General features: G+C 43.2%; 1 protein-coding gene across 3 annotated transcripts in view; it reads left to right on the top strand.

Annotated features, from left to right (window-relative positions):
• Positions 1 to 26,648, top strand: part of TMEM154 (transmembrane protein 154) — a 49,792-nt gene that overhangs the window by 12,115 nt on the left and 11,029 nt on the right. For 2 of the 3 annotated variants that reach the window (XM_036313494.1, XM_036313495.1), the window contains exons 2-6: positions 8,168 to 8,452; positions 8,542 to 8,583; positions 14,916 to 14,943; positions 16,107 to 16,189; positions 17,943 to 18,000. In XM_036313494.1, coding sequence (XP_036169387.1) covers positions 8,168 to 8,452; positions 8,542 to 8,583; positions 14,916 to 14,943; positions 16,107 to 16,189; positions 17,943 to 18,000 — 496 coding nt within the window. Of the gene's footprint in view, positions 1 to 8,167; positions 8,453 to 8,541; positions 8,584 to 10,963; positions 11,517 to 14,915; positions 14,944 to 16,106; positions 16,190 to 17,942; positions 18,001 to 26,648 lie in introns of those variants that run through there. The other variant, XM_036313496.1, reaches the window with a different exon arrangement.

Here is a 26,648-nt window from a genome sequence, read left to right as displayed (position 1 = left end):
AGAGGTGTGACTTTTTACCTCAGGCTTATATGGCCTATTTTACATTTTCTAAACAACTGTTTATGAATGGCCACGACACAGCAGACAGGTTCCAGGTGTTGTGATAGATGTAGTGTGAAACAGTGGAGGAGACAGACAATAAGCAGGTATGGTACATGAGTGATGATTTCAGACACTAAGCAATAACTTAATACTGTTTTGAGACCAAGTGAACCAGAGAAAAGACAGAGCACTTCAGAGACAGTGTCATCTGGGGTCCGTGCAGGAAGGTGTCCCAGGGGCCCAACAACAAGGAGGGTCCTCCACTTTCAAAAAAAGGGAAGTGAGTCATTTGCTTCACTGAGAAGCAGTCATTTCCTCTTAGTGATGATGCTGAGAGCAGTGATAAAGGTGGCCACGTGCCGCTCTGCTGCTAGAGCTGCCAGGCTCCCCTCACCCATTTCCCCCATTTTCCCACTTACAAGGATTCCCCCAGGGTCCTCACCAGATGTGTGAGATAGGAGTCCCAGATTGTTTGCATGGATATTGTCAATAATCATTTGTAACTGACTCTATACACGGTGCAGCTTATTGTCTGGATTAAAAATAAGTGAAATACTTCAGCTTAGTTTCATCATTCACATGACCACTCCCATGATCTCTTCATAATGCTCCATTATCTGAGCAGAGAAAGAGAAATGGTGGGAGGGAGAATTCCTGGGAGAGCTTGTGTTGGGGTCATTTAAGACAGCCATGACGGGCCACCTGAAAGGAAGAGAGAGCTAGGGCCAACCTGCCTCCTTGAGCCCCCACTCCCGCTCCTCCCCCCCCCCCCCCCAATGATTCCACAGGCAGGTCTCACATAGGGTACACAGCCACACCAGCTGACTCTCTCACAGCCCATTTGCTCTTAATACACTGTCCTTGCTTTTTCTTCTTTGCTATACTTTTGCTCGCTGATGCCTCTCTCTTCATTCTCACATGTGATCCTCTTCATCTTTATCTACTGCAGCTTCTTCTGTTTTTACTCCCCAGCCCCACCCCTTTTACTCTGAAATATGTTCAAACTTAGATAAGAAGATACAACAGTAAAATGAAGAAGTTACATCAGGCAGATTAGTCTCCTGGAAAACAAGCAGATAAACAGAAAGGTCTATAGATGGGGAAAGAAATGGGTGGAGAACAGAGGAAATAGCAAATGTACGGACACCTGGCATGTGTGTGGTACCTTGTGGGTTATACAGCATTTTCATGTTTGCTCTTCATTCAAACACCTTGGGATAGGCAGAGCAGCAGGCCTCCTTTCTTGGCCTTTAGGAAAGGAAGGGCTGGAGAAGTGAGGGGCTCTCCTCAGGCCCCACAGCTAGAGAGGGCAGAATTGTCTCAAGCCACAATCTTCCTCCTCCTTCTTCTTCCTCCTCCTCCTCCTCCTCCTCCTCCTCCTCCTCCTCCTCCTCCTCCTCCTCCTCCTCCTCCTCTTCTTCTTCTTCTTCTTCTTCTTCTTCTTCTTCTTCTTCTTCTTCTTCATTTATCTTTATTGTTGAAAGTATTACAGATGTCCTTTTTTACCCTTCCATTGTTCCTCATCTACCCAACACCCTACTGTACTATTGTCTGTATCCCTGGGTTATGCATATATGCATGTACGTTCTTTGGTTAATCTCTTCCCGTTACATCCTGTCCCCTACACAGTTAAGCCTCCTCTTCTGAATCCAAATCTTTTTTTCCACGATGCCATGGAGATGCCCAGCAAGTCCTCACACAATAGAGGAATTGCTCTACACCTTCTGCAGGGTTCATTCTGCAACTCATTACCTAAAAGAGAGTTCTGGGTTCCTCCACAGTGGTGTTGGGCTCTTAAGGTTGTACATGTCACTTCTATCCAAGAAGCATAGGATGGCTCCTGCAGGAAGTCACTGTTGATTATAATGGGCCTTAGCAAGTGTTTCTTGGTAAAGACTGGGTCCCTGGTGTCTTAGGCCGCACAGTGTCAGAGGGTCCCATGTCCATTGGGTTAAGAGTTTCTGTTAGCCCATAGGCCATGGGAGGAACTTGTAATGCTTCGGAAAAAGTCCCCCAGCTGCCCTCTGCCAGCTCCACTCCCAACCCTACTCATGTGACTTCAGCTTCTCTCTTGTTTCCACCTTGATTTTGTCCACCTCTGCTTTTCTTCCTCTCACCTTTGTCCTCCTGATTACTGATTTGATTCTATGGCCCACCTGGTTTTCCTGTTCCCCTTTGAGGACATTTGATGCTTCTGGCACAAATTCTCGGGGCTGATCCCCAACGTTTACAACTTCTCCCTCTTTCCCATCATAGACTCCCTGCTTACCCAGCCTTTTCCTGACTTCATCTCTGCCAGTTCTCGTGTATGATGACTGAGCTAGAGTTGTCTTGGAGAAGTTGTGAGAGCAGACCACCAAGAGTAGTTTGGTGCTGTTCCCCTACATCCAACACCCTCTTCTCTGGGGCCCCCACTCTTGAGATACACTGCAGAAAATACCTGCAAATGTGTAAATTGGAGGGTGTACAGGCCTGTTTGTTGTAGCATCATTAAAAATACAAAGAAATGACCTAAATCTCTATTAATAGGAATAGGTTATGATACTTCCAAGTAACAGAAGACAGCTTTCTATATGCAGACATGGAAGAATCTTTGAGTCAAATTTTAAGTGAAATAAACAAGAGGCAGAACAAGATTTAACTTCTTTTGCTACCATTTGTGTTAATAAAACAAGAAACGATACTTATATAGGCACAGTTTCTTGGGAAGGCAGCAGAAACAGTGGCTATCTCTGGGGAAGGTAGTAAACTGGGGAAGGGGTGGTAGTGAAATTTCCTTGCTGAGCTTAGTGCCATGTGTACAGCACCTATTCAAAAATTCTAATGAAAAACAAGATCGAGGCTTTAGAATCAACATAAAGATGTGGAGATAGATGGGACCTTGGGGATCACTCCTATTGCACAGATTAGGACGTTATCATTAAGGGGTAAATAATTTGTCCAAATTCCCACAATTCCTAAGTGAAGAGCAATGACTAAGCCCCTCACTGTCACTGGGCACCTATGCTCGAGGGAATGCAGAGTCAAAACCCTACGTATCAGTGGGACTTACAGCATAAATGACGGTGTTATACTCCAGCCCGAGACATTCAAGACTCAGTTTCTTCACACTGTAAAATGTGAACAAGAGCCCTAGTTGGTTTGGCTCAGTGGATAGAGCGCCGTCCCTGCGGACTGAAGGATCCCGGGTTCAATTCCGATCAAGGGCACATACCCGGGTTGCAGGCTCAATCCCCAGTAGCGGATGTGCAGAAGGCAGCCAATGATTCTCTCTCATCACTGATGTTTCTCTCTCTCTCTCCCCGCCCCTCTCCCTTCCTCTCTGAAATTAATAAAAATATATTTTTAAAAATGTAAACAAGAAAGTTGTGAAGATTAAATTAGGTAGTGCATGTTTATCCTAGTGCCTAGCACATACAAAGCGCTCGATAAATGTCAGTGGCTGTTGTTTATTACTTTGAGGCTATTGTGGAGGGTTTGGGCAGGGAGAGCTGTGAGGAGGGTTGTCGTAGGGAAGTCTGGAGATGAAGGCTTGCAGAGTAAAGAAAAGAGAGAGAGACTTGATTCTCATTTATTCAGCCACTAGAGAATTTTACTGAGTAAATGATGTTTAACATGGAAAACATACATGTGAGAGGGATATTGTAGAGAGAAGTTCTGGCCCCTTTCACTCAAAAAGGCCACTAATGGCCAGCAGTGACCAGCATTGTCTCTCATGCTGAAAAATAAATGTACAAACCTAGGACCAGCTGCTGCCCTTCTTTCCACTTCTCCTTCATTTCCTACCATCAGAAAGCCCTCATTTTCCCTGCTAGCCTATTTATTTTCCTATTTTCTTTTCTTTGGGGCCACGGGTCAAGTGGTGACTGAGCGTGCTGGGTGTTCCACTGGGAACTTGCTGGCCTTCCTTGGAGAGGCACTGGGAAGACCCTGCATCCGGGCAGCTTCGTTCACAGCGGTCTGGGCTGAGAAGCCTAGTGAGAGCTCTGGCAAAGTCGAGGCTTCTGGGGAACCCTTCCTCTCCCTTGCCCTGTAAGCCAGGAAGCCACCTCCTTAGAAACTGATGGGCAAGAAAAGGAGGTCCCCTCTCTTGTTCACCACTTTGTGACTTGTAATCATTACATTCCAGCCAGGTTCTGCGATCAGCCCTCCTAGGTTCACACCCTCACTCCTCCGTGATAGCTCTGTGATGGTGGGCAAGTCCTGTAACCTCTTTGCCCCAGTTTCTATCTGAAAAAGTGGTGAGAACAAAATGAATTCATCCAACTAAAAGGCAGAGCACAGGGCTGGGCTCTTAGTAAGTTCTTTACAAAGGTTAGCTTGGGATGGTAGCAGCAGAAGACAGCAAAAGAAATAAAAGGGAAATCTGGGTGTTTGAGAAAGATCCATAAGCACTGACCTCAAGGAAAAGGGTCATTACCACCAACTCCACTTGTGTATGTACCCCTCCCCCATACCCCCACCCTCTTAGTCAGGTCTTCAGTGGCCTGGATTTTCAGTAAAAAATGCGGTTTGGTTCTAGCAGTCCTGCAAGCGAATGAGTTTAATGAGGACATTGCCCTGGTAGACAAATATCTTTTCCTGACCCAGGATGATATGTGAGATATCAAAGCTTGAGTGAATACAGTATTGACTTACTTTATTTCAAAGACATAAATATAGGACAAAGTCACTTAATCCAGAAGGCAGAGGTCAATAAATGGTAGACTTTTTTTTTTAATCCTGCTTTTGGTACATTCAAGTGAGGAATACCAGTTAGTTATATCCTGCAGTTTGTCATTGCATTGATCACTCATGTGATTATCAAGTGCATTCCCTGGTCTTGGGGAAAACGGAAATGTTTATATATATACTAGAGGCCTGTTGCACGAAAAGATTCGTGCAATAGGCCTTCCCTTCCCCTGGCTGCCGGCATTTGTTTTCCTCCGGCACCTGCTGGGGTCCAACCCCAGCGGGTCCAGGGGTCCCCAAAGGCGTAGACGGAGTCGGCGAAGAAGGAATGACATGGAGACAGCGTTCAGTTGATCAGCAGCCTAGCCAGGATCTCTAGCCAGGATCTCCAGCCAAGTTCTGGTCTGGATCTCCAGCAAAGTTCTTGTTCGGATCTCCAGCCAGGTTCTGTGTCCATGTTCTCTTGCTAGGTTCTCCAGGTTCTCCAGCCAGGTTCTGTCCAGGTTCTCCAGCCAGGTTCAGTCACCAAGTTCTAGTCAGGTTCTCTTGCCATGTTCTATAGTCAGGTTCAGTCCAGGATCTTTTGCCAGGTTCTCTCGCTAGGTTCTGTCTCTAGGTTCTGAGGCCAGTTTCTGTCCAGGCTCTTTTGCCATGTTCTCTCCAGCAAAGTTCTTTTGTCTCTAGAGAACGTTCTGTGTAGGTTCTGTGCCTAGGTTCTATCTCTCTTGGTTCTGTCTTCTTACATCTGTATTTATACCAGTTGATTCCAATCCTATCAATCTCTATTTCAAAGGTTAGGGTGTTTCTTATCTCCATTCCAGGGAGTAAAGATTATGTAGCTTAAGCATGATTGTTCATAGTTAAAGTGATTAATTACCCGCCTGGCACTTAGTTAAGAGGTTTTTATTCCCTCCCTAACTTCAGGGGAAAATCCCTACCTGGGGAAACAACCTTTCTCAGAGACCTTGGTTAAAACACATAGTGCCAAGAAGGTGAGCAAACATATTAAGAACAGTATGCCATATATGCCAGGGCCCTTGAAACAGCAAGGATGGACCGGCTCCCGGCAGGCACCCAGCACCCAGGCCTTTGCTCCGGCCGGAGCTGCCTTCAGCGTCTTTGCTGCTCCGGCCAGAGCTGCGTATGCAAATTAACCGCCATCTTTGTTGGTGGTTAATTTGCATATCTCGATGATTAGCCAATGGGAGGCGTAGTGAAGGCACGGTCAATTAACTTGTTTGTCTATTATTAGATTAGATAACCAAAATAATTAGACTGGGATCAAACAAAGGTTTTATAAATCAAGTCAGAGGAATCTGTTGTCAAACAGTAATGCATCTAGACAAGGTACTGGATTGCCTCTGCTGTCAGCAAACTGCGGCTCGGCAAACCACGGCTCGCGAGCCACATGTGGCTCTTTGGCCCCTTGAGTGTGGCTCTTCCACAAAATACCGACTTCTGCGCATGGGCCACAAAGTTTCAATTGCACTGTACATGCATGCCCGCACATGGTATTTTGTGGAAGAGCCACATTGAAGGGGCCAAAGAGCCGCATGTGGCTCGCGAGCTGCGGTTTGCCAAGCCGCAGTTTGCCAACCACGGAGCTAGGTCATTCTATGGAGCACTGGTCTAGCCTGTAGTAACAGGGCATAGTTTAAAACAGCCAACTTTTCCAAGGATATATGCACCCCTATGTTCATAGCAGCACAATTCACCATAGCTAAGATCTGGAAACAGCCTAAGTGCCCATCAGTAGATGAATGGATTAGAAAACTGTGGTACATCTACACGATGGAATACTATGCTGCTCTAAAAAGGAAGGAACTCTTACCATTTGCAACATCATGGATGGAACTGGAGAGCATTATGCTAAGTGAAATAAGCCAGTCAATGAAGGAAAAATACCACATGATCTCACTCATTCATGGATAATAGAGACCATTATAAACTTTTGAACAATAATAGATACAGAGGCAGAGCTGCCTAAAACAGATTGTCAAACTGCAGCAGGAAGGCCGGGGAGGGTTGCGGGGCAGGAGGTAGGGGGGTAAGAGATCAACTAAAGGACTTGTATGCATGCATATAAGCATAACCAGTGGACATAAGACATTGGGGGATAGGGGAGGCTAGGGGACTGTCTAGGGCGGGGGGATAAAATGGACACATATGTAATACCCTTTGTAATACTTTAAGCAATAAAAAAAAAAAAGAAAAAAAAATAAAACACCCAACTTTTCCATTTTCATAACACCTTAGAAAGAGCTTTCACGAAAATTAACTCATTCGATACGTGTTCTGTAGCCTAAAATCATATTCTGTTTTCCTCAACGGGCCCCATCTGAATGATAGGCAACATTGTAACATGACAGGTTGAAAACCTTTAGCCCACCTACCCAAGACCACCACATAGCCAGGCGAGGAAAGATCTTCCAAATAATAGTCCTTTCCAGTGCTGTGATGAATCACAGGATGGTTTTCCAACACAATCTGAAGTTCAAACAGAATTAATGTGCTTAGAGTTTCTAAATAGGGGAAGCTCTAAAGATTCATTTTACTAAATAAATTTAAATATTGGTACCATTTCTTTAGTCTCTAAATTCCCCTTGAGAATTTCACTTTATAAAGGAAGTACACATTGTATTTTTATTTAGAATCCAGGAGGATTTCTGTCAGATAATCTCAGAGGCAGACACGTTTCTCGGCAGCATGTGAGCCCTGACGCTGAAATCGAAGCAGTCGCCGCAATTTCAAAAAATTATTGATAGGTAACCTTTTATTAAAATGTTATGTGGCAAGTACCTACCGTTCAGTGTTATGTGGCAAGTACCTACAGTACATGTGGGCTTCGATTTATTCAGAAATGTTATTAAAATATGATACCCTATAGGACAGTGATGGCGAACCTATGACATACTTGTCAGAGGTGACACGCGAACTCATTTTTTTGGTTGATTTTTCTTTGTTAAATGGCATTTCAATATATAAAATAAATATCAAAAATATACGTCTTTGTTTTACTATGGTTGCAAATATCAAAAAATTTCTATATGTGACACAGCACCAGAGTTAACTTAGGGTTTTTCAAAATGCTGACACGCCGAGCTCAAAAGGTTCGCCATCACTGCTATAGGAGGTGTCTTGGAATATGACCCATGACAGGGCAAAGGTTTTTAATGCCTTTGATGAAATGTGTCTAAAGTATCGGTCAAGGCTAAACTGCCTGCATTTGTGGGAGGTTTATCTGGACTCTGATTCCATGTTCAATGTACTCCCAGCTTGAGCTCCATTTATGTTACTTCAAAACTCTGTATCACTCTGAACTGGAAGGCCCAATTCAGGAAATCAAGTTTACCACTGGATGCATGTAGAAAAAAATTTTTAAAAAATCATTGAAAACATAACTTACTAGCTTTGTCTCCATGGCGATGTCAATTTTGTGTGTGTGTTCTCACAGAGTCAGAACTGCCTTCTTCTGAGGCAGCAGAAGAGTCAGAAGGTGAGTCAACAGATGTCACCCAGAAAGTGGAACCTACAGATGAAGATACTACTGTTATAAGTACAGTTGCTGCACTGACCACAGAAACAGTAACTGAATATGAGAATTATACCAGCATTGGTGAGGAGGATACTCAGCTAGAGCTTATACTGATGGTGTTGATCCCGTTGGTTGTCTTGGCACTCCTACTCTTATCAGTGGTACTCATTGTAATCAACTATAAAAGAAAAAAAGCTAAACAAGGTAAATATTTTGTGTGTTCCCAATCCCAGACAATTGCTTCATGGGTCAATGGACAAACACTAAAACAAAATACTTTTGCTTCTACACAGAGCTGCCTTCTAGCCAAGGATCCCAGAGTGTTTTACAGACATGTGAGTATTATCCTAATACCTGCCTAGAGTTGGGGATAAGATAGGAGAAGGAACTGAGAGGTTTTAAGATAAGCAACAAGAATTATATAAAACTAGAGCCCTGGTGCATGAAATTGTGCACTGAGTTGCGGGGGGGAGGGCAGTTCCCTCAGCCTGGCCCATGCCCTCTCGCAGTCCAGGACCCCTTGGGGGATGTGTGACTGCCAGTTTAGGCCCAATCCCCCTTGCTGTCAGACATTCCTCTCTCAGTCCAGGGCTCTCGCAGTCCGGGACCACTTGCTCATTACCACCCACCTGCAGAGGAGGCAGGAGAGGCTCCTGCCACCACCGCTGTGCTTGCCAGCCATGAGCCCAGCTTCTGCCTAAGTGGCGCTCCCCCTGTGGAAGGACACTGACCACCAGGAGCAGCTCCTGCGTTGAGTGTCTGCCCCTGGTGGTCAGTGTGCATCATAGCAACCAGTCATTCTGCAGGTCATTCCACCGTTTGGCCAATTTGCATATTAGGGTTTTATTATATAGGATAATAATAAGTCATGAATGACATATTTCAATGTAATTTTCCAGAGTTTAAAAATGCCATATTTTGTTCTTTTTTAAAAAGAGAATGTTTTTAGCCTAAATTGAAAGTTAATATACACAGCTACCAGCTCTGAACCTAATCCAGATAATGCCCTCGTATAATCTTGGCCAGTAGATCAATGTAACGTGTTCCTACGGTTGGAGGAAAGGGTAAGGATGGTGGAAGCAGTGGGGTCAGGGTTGGGAAGGCAGGGACCGTGGCATCATTCTGCAAGAAGGGGATTCTTCCACCGATATTTTTGCCACAGATATTGTTTTCTCCCCCATGCCACATTCCAATTTGATCTTGAAAAGGCCTAGGTGAAGCATTGTTCTTATTCCCATGAAAGCTATGCTAACTTTCATAAGCAAAGTCCTACTTGGCTAAAGATTGCTATCATCAATCTCCTAGAAAACCAGTCTCATAGAAAATTCCCCAGGTCAGAGATTCACTCTGAGAGTATTCCGTTCCTATTCCAGGAGCATCACATTCTAGATTTTAGGGTATCTAGGTCCAAAGGAGACTTGGATACTTTTGGCTTGTGCTGGTGAAAAATGATTCCAATTAGATTTTGTTGTTCTTGTTAATCCTCACCTGAGGATTTTTTCCATTGATTTTTAGAGAGAGTAGAAGGGAGGGAGAGAAAGCGTGAGAGAGAGAGAGAAACATCCATGTGAGAGAGATATATCAATTGGTTGCCTCCCACCTGCACCCTGACCAGGGCCAGGAAGCAAAAGCTTGACCAGTAATCAAACCTGTGACCCTCCAGTGTGCGAGCCAACACTCTAACCATTAAGCAACACTGGCCAGGGCACCAATTAGATTTTTAAGTTGAAGACGTTAGTCACTCCAAAGATCACTCAAGGGATGAAAATTTCTCTAATAAGATGCATATTCATATGTGCATACAAAACTCACTGTATGTCCCTCACACCCATTAACGGCATCTCTGGCTTTGAGATCATGCCCTTGGCCTGTGTGCCTTGCTCATTGTCCTAGCACCAAGAAAGCCTTCAAGCTCTCAGCAGGAACTGTAAATGGTCTTTTCCCATTATGCCCTCAGGTATAGCAAATGTGAGCTGGGGAAGAAGCACTGAAGTTCGTTACCTTTCACGATAGGGGCTAATATAATAGATTTCAAGGAAGTAGGAAATACACATGTTCCTCCATAGTTTGAAATTTCAGGGTGACCTACTAACTGTGATCACATGGGCGCTCCTTTGTAAGCTAAAGAAAAAGCAAACAGAGCTGCATGGGCCTAATTATTTTTTTTTTTAGTAGGAAAGGTGAGAATTTCCTGCCTAAACCATATAGCCCCATAGCTGGTTTTACCTAATGGGGTTATGGGGTTGGGAGGAATTAGGGGGTATCCAGTCAAATGGCCATACTCTTGGGCTCTAAATCCAGAAAGGGGTTTTTCATTGAACTTTATTGTGGGAATCTCAAAGTTCAGAAGCCTCATAAGTGAGAACCAGCCTCATCCTCAGACATGGCCCATGCATCCTACACTGCAGCCGCACTTGAAGTGTTTGCTGTTCCCAGAGCATGGCTTGTACTTGCAGGATGCCTTCATGCCTGGTTGATGCCATTTCTTCTGTCTGGATTGCCTTCTTGTCTGCTTGGCAAACTGCAGCTCCATTCTTCAATGCTCACTTGTAAAGTTTTCATGAAGCCTTGAATAATCACTCCTCAGGCAAAATCAACCACCACCTCTTCTGTGCTCTCATAGGCTGTGGTCACAATGTGCACAGTGTTTGCATTGGCATAACTTGGGGACTTGCCTTTTTTTGGTCTTTCTAACTAGGTTATGTTCTCTTTAAGGTACAAGAGAGGCAAGAATTTGTCTTATTTATCTGTTTGACAGTGTGGCCTGGAGGTGGAGAGGACAGACTCTGGAACCACACGGACTAGTTGGCTTTTGCATTTCCTAGTTCTGTGACTTCTGTGTCAGCTTCCTCGTCTGTAAAATGGACGAATTCAAAACCTACCTCACAGAGTTGTTGTGAGAAGTAGATGGATTCATCTATGAAAAGGGCTTAGAAAAAACAATACCTGGCATATTGTATTAGCTTATTATTATTATCCCTTTTACATAATGTAATGCTTGGCCCAACACATAGATTAGTTGCTCAATAAATGTTTGTTGAGTAAATGAAACAATGTTATAACTTATTTTAAAGAACACCTATTCGCAGAGATTAAAAAACAAAATTTTCACATATCTTTACTATAAATTGGCACATTCTGTTTAGTTTAAGTATGCTCTACTTTAAGAAAAAACAACATAGAGAGCTTAGCATTTTGAAGCAGTTGCTTATTACAAAATAAGTAAATAAATATATAGTTTGACTTGAATATTTTCTTTTACTATCCACTCCTTTAATATAGATTCAGGTGGTTAACTGCTTAACACTTTCATATCTCTTCAGACAAACTGAATGCTAATGATGACTGTCCACTGAATTCTACCCATTCATGTTTTACATCATAAGCAAGCCAATAAAAGGAGAATATTTAAATTCACAAAATCTGATTTAATTACATTTGTTTTCCAGGAAAAATAAAAGTTCCAGGGGACTTAAAAAATTCCCAAGGACTGTTATATGGGAGGGCATGGATGATGTCCCCTCAGAGCTAGCAATAAACACACGGTTTCTTTCTTCACATATTCTTCTACACCAGAAAATAAGTCTTTAAATTTGACAACTAGCGATGACTTGGCCAACATTTTTAGGAAAAACGCTTCATCCATTTGGGAATTGGCTTTTTTCTTTGGGCCCCGTCAGGTTCATGTCCAGGAAAAGGGAAATGCTATGTAGTAACTTGATGTTCTATTGTCATTCTTCCTACACCTCCAGGCATTGCATTTGTTATTATTAAATGTCTTGGTGTGCTGTGTCTCTTTGAAAGAGCTGCAGGGGAAACAGCTGGCAGTAAACCATCACTTTAAACAGGCAGTGGCCACATGACACCTGGCTCTCTGCTCCGTAAATATCCAGAAAGAGGCCGTCTCCCTTGCTCACCGTTCAGCATGGAAACAAGATAAGCAAGCCAGTCCCCTGCTGGGCTCCTGCCCCCATCCTTGCACCCCAGCAATCCCACCATCCCATGCACAGGGTAGCTGTGGAAGAGGGGGCATAGTCAGGCCAAGCGGGTGCAATGTAGGAGCTGAAAGAGGAGGACAAAGTGGGTGGAAGGATGTGAAACGGAAGGGCGATGGGAGGGAAAATAGGAGCAAGTGAGGGTGAGGGGCTGTGTAAGGGCTATTAATAAAGAGATTTAGGCCAGGTGGAGTGGAGCGGGCAGGGCCTGATTGCTGAGGACAAGTAATTGGTCTTCCTCCCGGTTTAATGCTCTGCTCTGGTGTTCTCTCCCAGATGTTTCTCTGTTGCCATGGCTGCTGGGGCAGGGGTAATGGTCCTGGAGCAGGGGAGATGAGGCTGCAGAAAGCTTTTTGCTCTGTTTGAATACTGATTATAGGAGCTTCCCATTTGGTGCCTCTGGAGCACTTTGGTAATGGGGTTTTAAACTTTCCCATCATCTGCAGTGAGGGCTAGCTTTTACTCACCACAAAGCCTGCGGGCGCTCAGATTATAGAGATAAATCCATGCCTAGACAGTGGGGCTCCAGGGACACTTGCTCCCTGAGAAATTAGCAGGGGGGTGGGGGGGAATTAAACAGGGAAGAGGGAGAGGGAATGACAAAACAGGAGATTTTTATGGGTCACCTGTAGTGGCTTTATTTAGAGTAAAAGCCCTTAAGGAAACAGTATGTAAATTTTAGATGAAAAAAAAATATATACTAGTATACACACACATACATACACATACATATATATGCATATACACATAAATATAAGATGTACATCTCCCCTTCCTCCAAAGTTTTAAGGAGTCAGGCCTCTGCAGGAATCTTCAGATTCCTATTTGGGAGGGCAGCAGGTGGGAATCAGGAGGACATAACCTACAGCCCCTGGAAGGTAAGCAGTGATGGCATGAAACTTACATCTGTACCCAGATTTCCTGGATTAGCAATGCCATTCAAGCTTGCCAACCCACAGAAAATTACAGCAGCTCCCAGCTGCAGCCAGGAGCTCAGTTCCAAGTGCCTGCCGGTTATGTCCCCTCACTGGGGACCTGCATTTCTGCAGACCAGACAAAATGAGGCCTCTGACTGCCAAGGATTAGGAACATACAACTATTTGGTGGACCTCTACAGAGTGGTTTGTTTCTTCATGGTTTTCACATCATAAAAGGTGCAGCAGGCCTGTGCTATCCACTTGCTTGACATCATAGCCTCATTTCTCTGGGCGCGTTGATCCTCTTGCCAAACAAAACACAACCTGCGCTGGGACACTGGGCTCTGATTCCTGCCACATGTTCATTTGGAGTCTGATCTGCATGCATCAGAGCCATTTTGCAAACGGTTGTCTGACTCTTACCTCAACCAATAGCAGGAAAAGCAGGGAAAGGCAGGGAAAGCCAGGCTTGTTGGAAGCAGGCGTGCAGTAGAGCTGTTTTGCAAACTGTGGTCTGACCCTTACCTCAACCAATAGCAAGGAAAAGCAGACTTGTTGGAAGTTTCACTATTTGATAATGTTAAGTCCAAAACACCAGCCATGAATTTAACCCCAGCGCTGGACAAACTCCAGATTAAGATCTGTTCATCTCTTCAGTAAATGAGTACTGTGTGTTTCCCAGGTAGTGCACTGGATGGGTGGGAGGTGAGGGGCACTATGACAAACATGACAGACACAATCTCTGCCCTTTGGGAGCAATGGTCTATTGGAAAAAAACCGATGGGAAAGAATTAAACAGATGAATCGATCAGTGACAAATTGGGGCCAATGCTATGAAGGAAACAAGCAAAGTGTTCAGCTGGGGAACAGTTGGGAAGATGGGCCCCACTTCAGGTAGAGGAGTTGGGGGAGGCCTACCTGAGGAAAGTGTGTAAGTTGAGGGTAGAAGTGACGGTTCCAGTCATGCAAAGAGCAGGTGCCAGGATTCTTCCGAGAGGAGCTCTGGAGGGAGTCCCCACATCCTACTCTGGGTCAAAGGGACAGTCACAGTGTTGGGTTTAGTGTGTCACAAGTAGATGAAAAGCAGTGCTTTGAATGGGGACATTTTGGGGCAGGGGGCTCTCTTGTAAGACCCTTTTCCACCCCCCTTACCACTGTTTGTCTTCTTTGTGTGGAGAAAACAAAGAGGGATGAACATCTGAGCACTCGGAGCACCTCCCATCTAAAAGAAAACAGATTTCCAATGGATTGGGACTTCATTTCAATATGGCAATGGACACACGTTTGATTTAGAGCAGCGGTTCTCAACCTGTGGGTCGCGACCCCTTTGGGGGTCAATTGACCCTTTCACAGGGGTCGCCTAAGACCATCGGAAAACACGTATATTATTACATATTGTTTTTGTGATTAATCACTATGCTTTAATTATGTTCAATTTGTAACAATGAAAATACATCCTGCATATCAGATATTTACATGATGATTCATAACAGTAGCAAAATTACAGTTATGAAGTAGCAACGAAAACAATTTTATGGTTGGGGGTCACCACAACATGAGGAACTGTATTAAAGGATCGCACCATTAGGAAGGTTGAGAACCATTGATTTAGAGGTTAATTATTGCTCCTTTAAAAACGCAATTTACATAAGGCCGTTTTGTTCTCTTTGTGCAGCAGATTTCAGCTGTTGTTGAAATAAAAAGCTGTTCCGGACAAACAAAGCCAGCATGACCTTTATGTTTATTCTCTTCTAGATGAACTGGGAGGCGACAACCTGAAAGTGTAAGTCTTCCCCACTCCCTCCGGTTCAGCTCAGCCTGGACAAGGACGGTCGGGAGGGGAGCAGATTACAAGAGTTTTTGTTCCTTGTGGGGACCCTTGCTTCCTGAGCCCCAGAAAACAGCCTGTCGTGGTCTACAGCCTTTGGAAGGATGTCCCTGTCCTCAAACCTCAACCTAGAAGGGCATCTGGGCTGAGGACAGGGTCCTCGGTTCAGAAAACCATCTTTTTTCTGATTCCCGCTGACAATTCCAAACGCATCGTAAATATTCTGACGCTGGGTGGTTTTCAAAGAATTTGCTTCATTTATTTGGATTAAACTTTTTATCACCAGGAAAGATACTTCAGCTGGTATTAAGGAAGAAGACCCCTGGTAGAAGGAAGAGGGGAGAGGAAGAAAGATCGGAGGGAAGGGGGGAAGTAGATTTACCACGGGAGAATGTTCTAGAGCGATGCCCACATCCTCCTCCAGCCTCCACCCCAACCACCGCAGCCTTACTCAGACACTGGGCTTGCTTCCTATTCAAGGTGTAACACCTTGGCAGCTGTTCAGAGTTGGTGATCCCCTCCTCCTCCCCACCTCCATTAACCAGGGGCTTCTTTCTCCAAACTGGGTGCCCTAAACCTCTAAACCCTAGCAAGTGAGGGCAGTAGATTTCTGAAAGGAACTGCTCACTTTCTCCAAGACAGAAAAGCATGGGAATTGAAGGGAGAGGTGATACAAGCAATTCATTGACTGTAGCCTCTTGACTTGGGGGCAGTGATCAAAAACACCAAAGAAAGGGAAGTGAAATTGAGCAAGGTGAAGTTGCTAAATGTGGCAACTCCCTGGAGGAGTTGTGTGCTCCCCTGTGTGCCTTCCGGGAAGCGGAGTCTCCGGTTCCCTTTTACCCCCGCCCCTAACCACCCCCCACCCCCCCCCTCGCTGGGTTGTGCTGGGTTATGCGCCCACCATTTTTGGATCAGTGGTAGGTCAAGATTGTTGTTCTAATTTTCTCCCTATTAGAGTTTGGTGCATTTGAACAGGGCACACACTTAGCCTGCCCTGGAGTGTAAGGCTTTGAATCAAGTTCATCTTCCTCACAGTCAACACGCTAGACTCCCCCACAGAAATTCAGCCCACCATACCTTTCTTTCTTTCAACAAGCTTTTTCCTCTCTTTCTAGCCCTATTTTTGAGGAAGATACACCCTCTGTTATGGAAATAGAGATGGAAGAGCTTGATAAATGGATGAGCATGCATAGAAATGGTATGTGGGAACCTTGCTTTTCTGTCCTCTCTACTCACAGAAGGCTGCAACAGCTTTGTCAATCCCCCATAAATCCTGGAGTGGAACCGCGTGAGCCCAGTCCACATACACTCTGGTACACACAGATAACACACTTGGGTCTGACCGCCCCTAAGTATTCAGTTTAATAACCGCATCATTGCCATTTGTTTTTATTTTTGTACAAGTTTTTCAAATGATCTTTTTTTAAGAAGAAAATGGTCTTTTTTTCAAGCAAGGAAATTGGAGTCCAAATTATCTGGAAAAAGTTAGCTTTTGGCCTCACCTTATATTTAGAGATTTATGATTTTGATCTGTATCTGGTTATAAACTTTGTCAAATATAGTTGACAGATCGGTGCTGTCCAATACAATAGACACTAGCCATATGTGGTTTATTGAGATTAAAATTTTAAAAGTAAAATTTTAAATACTGTTCCTCAATCACTCTCGCCACATTCTGAGTACTCAGTAGCCACTTGTGGCTAGTGGCCACTATAGTGAAAGTCTAGAACATTCCCATCACTGTAAAGAAAGCTGCTAACATAAATAGTAATATAAATGTCTCCATATAACCTAATTCCCAATTGATATCTGGCAGTAATTGCAGTATATGTTCCTTAGTTTTCACTAAATATTTGGACTTAAAAATAATGACAGCTGTTTTTCTAATTTCTTTAAAAAATCAATAAATTATTTTTAATGCTCAGCCTAAATTAATAAAATCCACTGTTTATACTGTCATGTCATTTGTATTTTTAACACTTACCATAAAAAATACCCCAGGGTCTGTCAGATTCAACAATCTACAATGGAGTTTATATAACTTAAAGATTTGTTATTAGAATTACTGTACCAGAGGCTTATCAAGACCAGTTTTCCAAAAGATTAGAACCACTTAACTAACTTGCACAATTTTAAACAGTTTTTCGCAATCCAATATTGAGGATTGAATGGCTCTGGAAAGCTTGTGAGGAAAGGAAACAATCCTTAAAGTAGATTCATTTTGTTGTTTTTAGTTTATAAAAGTAAAATACATACACAGTAGAATTTAGACAATTCAAAAAAAAAAGTAGAATGAAAAAGAATCCCACCACTCAAAGACGACCTCTCTTAACATTTTGGTGTATTCCCTTTTGTTCCTGAGATCTGTTAAATACAAAACCATGATCCTGGTACACTGACTAAAAGCATAAAATAGGGGAAAGGCATTTCTATTCGACACTAAAGCAGTTATTTTGACACATAGGTGATAGGCCCAATAGTTCTTTATTTCCCTTAAAAATGGCAGTGGTGTAACAGAATTCTGATGACTTTAAGGTTAGCTGCTCCCCACTTTACCTGCTTCTTTCTGATGGTGCATCCTGATTGGAGTCATTCTCCCTGCACATCAGGACCTCAGGTGAAGCCATTTTATTCCAGCGTGTATCCTGAATCATGCAGATTCAGGCTTTTGGGGCCACAGTGGGGTTCTGCAGAGACTGAATGACCAAGCCACCATTATCTGTGCCCTTTCCAACAGGGCCAGAAGCACACTGAAGTCTTATATCTGTGCTTTAGTGCTTTGTCCATTTCAAGAGCCTTGCCACCATTAATCTCTGAACCTCTGCAACTCCCTGGTGAGGCCATTTCTGCACATACAGACTGGGGAATTGTGAAGTGTAACTGTGTGAGTTTTGTGGATAGAAAATAGAATTTCAGTGACTAACAATGCGTTTGCTTTCATTCTGTCCTAGCCGACAGTGAATGTTTACCTACTTTAAAAGAAGAAAAGGAATCAAACCACAACCCAAGGTACTTCTAATTTCTGCCATAGATTCCATGTGCAAACCAGGAGGGGATTGGAGACCACAGCAGAGCACGTTTGCTCACCTTCTCTGTGCCTGTACATTTTATGTGACAGTTTCCATGGCTGCATATGTGTGTAGTGTGAAGAAAAGGAAGTGTGAGTTTGAGAAAATAGAAAGGCACAAAGTAAATAGTCACTCTTTATCTTTAGAAATAATTTAGTGTTGAAATTTTCTTGCCCTTCTAAAGAGACACTAACTTTTAAGTCCGCTTCTGTTTTAGTTGTAAAACTCTCTGATTATAACAAACTGTAGGTTTGTTTATCTTGGATGAGTAGATGTTCAGTAAGGAAAATAGAGGTGATAGTCTCAAAGGGGGTAGCTGAAAACAGGAGTGAGTAAAATGAACAGGGAAGAAGGGAGGGGGGGGAGGGAGGGAGGGAGTGAGGTAAGGAGGGAGGAGAGAGGGAAGGAGGGAGGAAGGGAGAAAAAGAGGGAGGAGGGAGGGAGGGAGGGAGGGAGGGAGGGAGGGAGGGAGGGAGGGAGGGAGGGAACCCCACCTGGATGGGATTATTATATGAGAAATTAAAGGAGAATTTTTTTTAAAAAAAAAAACATTTCATTCTACCACTAGGTGGCTCTGCTTGATAGAAAATTTTAGCGCATGGAGCTTGGGTGTCTTAGCATTCCACAATCTCATTTAAATTATATTATCTTTTGTGAGGATAGAAATGACCATGTTTGAGGTGTTTTGATAAGAGAATTGTCTGGTCAGGACGTGGGAAGTGCTCACAGGAAACAGGATTGACCGTTTCAGGCAGGGACCTGCTGCGCAGAGCGCTGCTGTGATTTGGAGGCACCGCACTGTTGGCAGAGGTGACTCGAGAAGACCAACGAGCAGAGCACTTGACTGAGCCCATGACTGAGACATTACACTTGTGTCGGAATAAACAGAATAAACGTTCAGAGCAGGATAAATAGCACCCACCTTCGCTCCCTCCATGCTGACCAGAGGTCCTGTGCCAATCATCTTAAATGCCGCCTGAGTGCAGTCACTTATCACTGGGGCCCTAGGTCAGAGCATTGCAGGAAAAGACTGATGGTTGGAGCAATCAGATGTTTGTCTTTTGGAACCTTATTCTGCGCCTTCCCCTAACCTTACCGAAGAAGTCACTATTCTATGTCTGTCCCCACAACAAACCACCACAATCTTCCTGAGGCGACCTCTGCTCTGATACAGAGGTCTGTATATCTTATGGCAGATGTTACCTGTTGTTACCTCACCAGGTATTTGCATGTTAAAATGTATTGCTGCTTCAGAAAAGATTCTGTCTTATCCAAATGAGACACCAGATATTAATAAACAGATAAAAGAAAAATGCTAGGGGGAGTATCACAAAGAAAATACAAAGGAGTATTTCCCCTGCATTGTTATCTTACCTAAAAGTGAGCCACTAGGTATGGCCAGTATAGGGCTCAAGTCATTACCCCCCAAACTCCCCAACTTGCTTTTACCAACATGAGTCACCTTTCCTCTACCATTTAAGCAGTTACAGGTGACTCTAATGCTTCAGAAAGTATATCATAGTCACTGAGGCTTGACCTCAGTGGAAAACACACTTCCCCATCCTCCTGCTAATGATGACTTCTAGAGTCTGTTTGCAGAGTTCAGCCCTTCTTGATGCTGGAAAGTCAGCCGGACATAGAAGCTGTTATATATTGTCTTTTGTGCTTTTGGGAGAAGGGAGTCCATCTGGTCACCCTCCTAAACTTAATGCTTCACTTTGTGTGCGGAAACTTCGACCCTTCAACCTTCTCTTGTTAGGGTTCCTACTCTCAGGTCATTCTGAACTTTTCCCACATATCCCATTGGCCAGCCCTGTCCTCATTGCAGGGACATTTCCCCCTGGGCTGTGGAATTTAAAAGTTTGCATAGGATTTAAATAAGGGCCAGAGATGTACAAAGAATATGGGGAATTTATATTATGGTTTTCATGTTTCTAAAAATTTCAATAGGAAAAGACAAGGAATTGTAGGGGAGGCGGAATTCTAGATTCTTATTTCTCCCATTATCACCTTCTACTGCAAGTCTTACTTGTTATGTGCCAGGCATTGTCTGAGGTATTGGGAACAGTGTCAGTGGAATAGTGTCCAAGGGGTGGGGCTGGGTGGTGGGTGAGGTCTGCCTTAGAGTTGGAGAGATTTCATCACTGACATTGTTAAGCATTGCCAGCTCATGGTGATAACAAAGAACAGACCCAATGAGTTGGTTTCATTGTTGTTTTAATTTTCTAAAGAATGCTCTCCCTCATTGTCTACCCTACCCTCACAACACCTTCCTGAGTGCCACTAGATAGTGATAAAAGCAAGAAAGGTAGAATCCTTTTTATTTTGGTGCTTACAGGCTAGCCAGCCTCTTCCTTCTTCCCAAGGCCTTTATAGTTAGACAATTTCCTGAACGCTTGGTGTGTTTATCTCTGCAAGCTTAGGACAACCATAGAAAAGAAATTGCAAATATTAGCCAAGTGCCCATCTTCTTTCCCTGTATGTCTGTTGCCCACAGTAGCATCATCTATATATATAAAAAGTCAGCGACCAGAACACTGTAACAACCAGAACGACTGGTCGCTATGATGCCCACTGCAGCCAGCGAACCAGCCTGATCAGGGGGTGGAGCCAGCTGGCCAAACTCCCGCAGCCCCTCCCCCCAGCCGGCCTGGCCCTGATTGGGCCCAGATCAGGGTGGGCCCGCTGGCCAACCTCCCGCTGTCTCCTCCTGGTCCTGATCCACCGATTGGGGCTGGGCCAGCTGGACACCAACTGTGCATGAATTCGTGCACTGGGCCTCTAGTTGGAAAAGATTAGGGGGAAAATTAGATTAGGTACCCTCCAAGTGGATTATAATTTTGTAAGTACAGTAATAACAACAAGACATTTGTATAGATAGCATTTTCTATATGTCCAATGCTTAGGTGTTTGTTGTTGTTGTTGTTTTTTTTTGTTAATCCTCACCCAAGGATATATTTTCCATTAATTTTTAGGGAGAGTGAAAGGTGGGGAGAGATAGGGAGAGAGAGAGAGAGAGAGAGAGAGAGAGAGAGAGAGAGAGAGAGAGAGAGAGATATGGATGTGAGAGAGACACATGGATTGGTTGTCTCCCACACATGTCCCAAGAGAGGCCTGGACTAGAACCTGCAACCCAGGTATGTGCCCTTGATCAGGAATTGAACCTGAAACCCTTCAGCCAATGCTCTAACCACTGAGTAGCATAGCTCAGGGCAAGATAACTATTGTTTATTGATTCATGTCTGAATGCAATGACATTAGAAAAATGAATCACTTCGATATTTTTCAGAAAAATCCAGGTTAGTTTAATATATTTTTTATTCCTTTCTGTTTCTTCCCTTCTCTTTGTCTTTTTTTTTTTTTTTGAGAAAGTACAATTGTTGATGTAATTTTTCAAAATACATTTATTGAGCACCTAATATGTGTCTGGCACTGTCTACATCATGCCAAGACAACCAGTTAAAAATGAAATAATTCATCTGCATAAACCTGCAACTCAGAGAGGTTAATTGACTTGTCCAAGTTTACACAATCAGTTTATGATAAAGGTTAATCTAGAGAAGAGTTTCTTTTAAAACTGCATTTTTCCTTTTTTTTTATTAGTTAAAATAAGAGATATTCCATAAATTAAAAGACAAATTGGAGACAAAAAAACAACAATAACCTTAGCAACAAGAAAGCCAGCCACCATGAAACTAATACATGAAAGAATTTGGCAGATGGTATGTTCACCATGTAGTGCAGTCGTTGACAAGACCTGAACCATTAATTGCAAGACAACAGGCTTTTTGCATGAACTGTTTCGGCCTCTCCACTCAAGTAAAGCTCTGTGGCCACTTCCAATTATTTTCTTCGTTTATGATCGCTTCCCTCTTTTCCTCTGTAGTCCATCAAAAGTCCTAAGTCAAGAAGGATCGAATATTAAGTGTATTAAGTGCCAACTGGCTTCCCTTAAATCTAAGCTAAGTATTATGAGGGATACAATGGGACAGTGTACAATCCTACAAGATGATAACCTCAAGTAACACTGTGAAAATGCAGGTGTGTGGGGAGGGGCGTGGGAAGATGTACTAAGTTTAATAAACCACAGCATTGCTTGAACAGTGGCCCAGATTAAGTCTACACTATGAGCATGATCTATGTGCTCTGGACTAATTCTAGGCCTGACTCTGATGTTAGCCAGATGCGTGACCTCTGTAATTTCACCCGGACCAGGCCTCTTTCGGGAAGGAGAAGGGACATTATATTGATGCAGAGAAAGGGAGCATGATCTAATTGTTACGTGACTTTGTGCTAAACTGAACTCCGCACTTTCCAAAAACCAAGTTAGAGAGCATCCTATCGCAAGAAAGGTTTAGCGTAGGTTTATTGTCATCTTCGGAGAGAGGAGAACATTAACTGTGATCATAAAGAGGGATTGTTACACGATAAACTGATCAGAACAAAGATGGCTTATCTGATCCTGACGGCAACAAAGGGGCAGTTATGAAACAAGGTGTCAGAGCTGCATCTGCCCTCATTTAACTGGTAGCGTTCCAATTAAGTGTTTTCTTAAAAATGATTAGATGATGCTTTTTAATCCATTCAATTTGTTTTTCTAGTTTGTAGGCTTGTTACTACACAGGCTTTGAGGAAAGCTGTCCCATATTCTTAAAATATCTAAATACACTCCAAGAAAAATTACTCACTAATGTTACCGTCATAAATAAGTTACTAAGACCTAACCAATTAACATCAAGGCAAGCAATAGAGGTCTGAAGCAAGATCGCTTATTTGTTGCAATTCTGGGGCAGCTTGCCAAGATATTTTTAACAGGGAACTCTAGAATCTGCCAGAGTTTAAAACGTCTGGGCTTATTTGATTATTTCACAGAGATGATAAATAGCCACAAAGACAGCACGAAGCACATCTAACTAAATGAAGGAATGCGTGAGAGGGAGAATGCCTCCAGGCTCAGACGGCAGGCCAGATCCCAGGTTGTTGACTTAGTAACAGGCTGTGGAACCACTGCTGAAAGTTTGCATGTGAGAGTTGCGAAACTGGGAATGACACGATGCCCTACAGCTGAAGCAACTTGTACCCACATTGGGACTGTCCCATGTCGTGTAGTCTGTCACATATTTCAGGGTCCGCAGAGCTGTCGTAGGAAGCGCCATGCGTGAGCTCCTGAGCTCTTTGGTGCTTTAAGTAAGTGAGTTCTGGTTGGTGGGCAGTGTCACACACTAAGCCTTCAGAATGCTTGTAGAGTGTTCTAAAGAAACCACATTTAAGCACATTCTGCTCGGAAATTGAAAGATTGTTCCAGAAGATGGTTTCTTAAAGCCTTTGGATATTTGAAGCAATGTTCCAGCTCCTGTTTCACAGACAAATATTTGCTATTGTAGAATCTTCAAAATAAGAATAGCATGCAGTCTATGGCCATACCACCCCAAACACACCCAATCTTGTTTGATCTCTGAAGCTAAGCGGGGTCAGGCCTGGTTAAAACTTGGATAGAAGACTGCCTGGGAATACCAAGTGCTGTCGGCTTAAAAACTAATAATAACAACATGCATTCAAGTGCCTGTATGTTAGGTCTGGAGTATAGTACTTTACCTACATTTTCTCATATATTCTTTTTTTATTAAATTTATCTTTATTGTTGAAAGTATTACAGATGTCCCTGTTTTTCCCCTTTGACCCCCTCCACCGCCCACCCCTCTCCCTTCAACCAGGCCTTCACCACACTATTGCCTGTGTTCATAGATTATGCATATAACATATACATACAAATTCTTTGGTTAATCTCTTCCCTCTACCCCCCTTACCCCCCATTCCCTTCCCTCTGAGAGTCTCATTTATTCTTTACAACAACCCTATAAGGTATATGGTATTATTAGGTATGTTTTGCAGATGAGATGAGAACAGAAAACTGAGGCTAAGAAAGGCTAACTTGCCCAAGGTCACACAACAAGGAAGTGGCTGAGCCCTGGTTCAAGATCTGGCCATCGGATCCTGTGCTCTATCTACTAGGCTAAAAAGCCACTGTTAGCACATCTAGCATTCATACTACCATAAAAGCAACACAAGATGTGAAATGCCCAGGCATAAACATAACCAACAAATGCATGGGATAACATAAAAAGAAATTGTTCAAATTTTAATTAAAAATTGTTAAATAAATGGAGAGACATACTGTGTTTCGGAGTGAAAGGATTTTCATTTTAAATCATTTTAAAATTTTATCATTTTAAAATCAACCCTGTCTCTTAAAGATCCCAATGAACATTTGATCTGGAAGAATCACTGTGCATAAATAGCCAGGACAATTCTAAAAGAAGGAAAAAGTAATTGTGAGATAGTGGGGAGGGGCCAGGATTTGCAGGGAACATGCTCCAATAATTACAGCTATGTACACACAGAACCAAATAAGAATTATTAGTGGAGTAGAATTTAATAACAATAAAATAGCCTCAAGTAAATGTAAATCTCTAATATATTGTAAATGTAGTATTTCACGGCAAGTGGATAATTTAATAAATAGTCTTTGGACAACTAACATTTGGCAGGGAAACTTAAAACCCTACCTCACACTTTATTTATTTTTTATATATTTTTATTGATTTCAGAGAGGAAGGGAGAGGGAGAGAGAGATAGAAACATCAATGATGACAGAGAATCATTGATTGGCTGCCTCCTGCACGCCTCACACTGGGGATCCAGCCCACAACCCAGGAATGTGCCCTTGACTGGAATCGAACCTGGACCCTTCAGTCTGCAGGCCAACACTCTATCCACTGAGCCAAACCAGCTAGGGCCCTACCTCACACTTTAAATAGACCCCAGATAAATTTCAATATTAAAGATAAAGAAAAAATATAGAAAAATTATAGGTAAATATTATTATAATTTTAAGGTAGAGACTAGTTTCAAAGCATGACACAAAATCAGAAACCATATCAGGAAATGATAGCCTTAACTACATTAAAAACTCAAATTTTCTGTACTTCAAAAACCACCATATATAAAATTAGAAGGAAAATGACAAACTGGAGAAAAGTGCTTGTTCATGATGAATAAAAAATATTATTATTAATACACAAACTAATGAAAAAGAGAATTGATCCATTTTAAATATGAGCAAAGTATCAATAAGCAATTCAGGAAAAGAAATTAAATGACCAATAGAGCTTTGAAAAAAATGTTTATTCTTTCTAGAAATAAATAATAATGAAAGAAAAACTAAAGGTAAATACTGTACTATTTTCACCTATTAGATTTACCAAAACAGTAAAAATAATAAAATCCAGTATTGGAGAGGATGTGGGGGAAAGCATATTTCCCTAAAGGAAAGTGTTGAGAGAAGGTAAATTTACAGCAGGCTAGTCAAGCTTTAAAATTGCAAATATTTTAAACTAGCAATTCTTCTAGATATTTATGCAAAGCTTAGTAATTGGATGTGTGCAGCAATTTTATAATAAATAAAAACTAAAAATTGGAAAAGCCAAAATATAAAATATAAAAAGATATTTTATATTTATTAGCAAGAAAAGATGCCTACCTGTGAATCAGAGTGAGGAAAGCAGATTATCACACACTATGCACAATATGATCCCATTTTTGTACAAAAAGAACATATATTATTATCACAGAAAAAATGTTTGGAAGAGTAAATAGCAAAATGTTAAGTGTAGTGAGCTTGTTAATATTTTTGTTTTGCTTATTTGTACTTTTTATTTTTTCAACTATGAATATGGATTGGTGTTATCCTATCTAATAGAAGAGTAATATGCAAATTGACCATCACTCCAACACACAAGATGGCCACCCTCATGTGGTCAAAGATGGCTGTCCCCATGTGGACACAAGATGGCCAGCAGGGGAGGGCAGTTGGGGGCAACCAGGCCTTCAGGGTAGGGCAGTTGGGGGCAACCAGGCCTGCAGTGGAGAGAAGTTAGAGGTGACCAGGCCAGCAGGGGAGGGAAGTTGGGGGCAACCAGGTCTGAAGGGGAGGGAAGTTAGGGGTGACCAGGCTAGCAGGGGAGGGCAGTTGGGGGTGATCAGGCCAGCAGGGGAGGGAAGTTAGGGGTGACCAGGCCAGCAGGGGAGGGCAGTTGGGGGCAACCAGGTCTGAAGGGGAGGGAAGTTAGGGGTGACCAGGCTAGCAGGGGAGGGCAGTTGGGGGTGATCAGGCCAGCAGGGGAGGGAAGTTAGGGGTGACCGGGCCAGCAGGGGAGGGCAGTTGGGGGTTACCAGGCCTGCAGGGAAGGACAGTTAAGGGAGACCAGGCTGGCAGGGGAGGGCGGTGACCAGGCTGGCAGGGGAGGGCAGTTAGGGGCAATCAGGCCGGCAGGGGAGCAGTTAGGGCATCGATCAGGCTGGCAGGGGAGTGGTTAGGCAGTGATCAGGCTGGCAGGCAGAAGTGGTTAGAGGCAATCAGGCAGGAAGGTGAGAGGTTGGGAGCCAGCAGTCCTGGATTGTGAGAGGGATGTCCAACTGGGATCGGGCCTAAACGGGCAGTTGGACATCCTTTGAGGGGTCCCAGATTGGAAAGGGTACAGGCTGGGCTGAGGGACAACGCCCCCCCCCTCGCCCCCTGCACAAATTTTG

Source organism: Myotis myotis, unplaced genomic scaffold (genome assembly GCF_014108235.1).
Source record: "Myotis myotis isolate mMyoMyo1 unplaced genomic scaffold, mMyoMyo1.p scaffold_m19_p_6, whole genome shotgun sequence".
Classification (NCBI taxonomy): domain Eukaryota; kingdom Metazoa; phylum Chordata; class Mammalia; order Chiroptera; family Vespertilionidae; genus Myotis; species Myotis myotis.
This window is presented reverse-complemented; position numbering and strand designations above follow the sequence as displayed.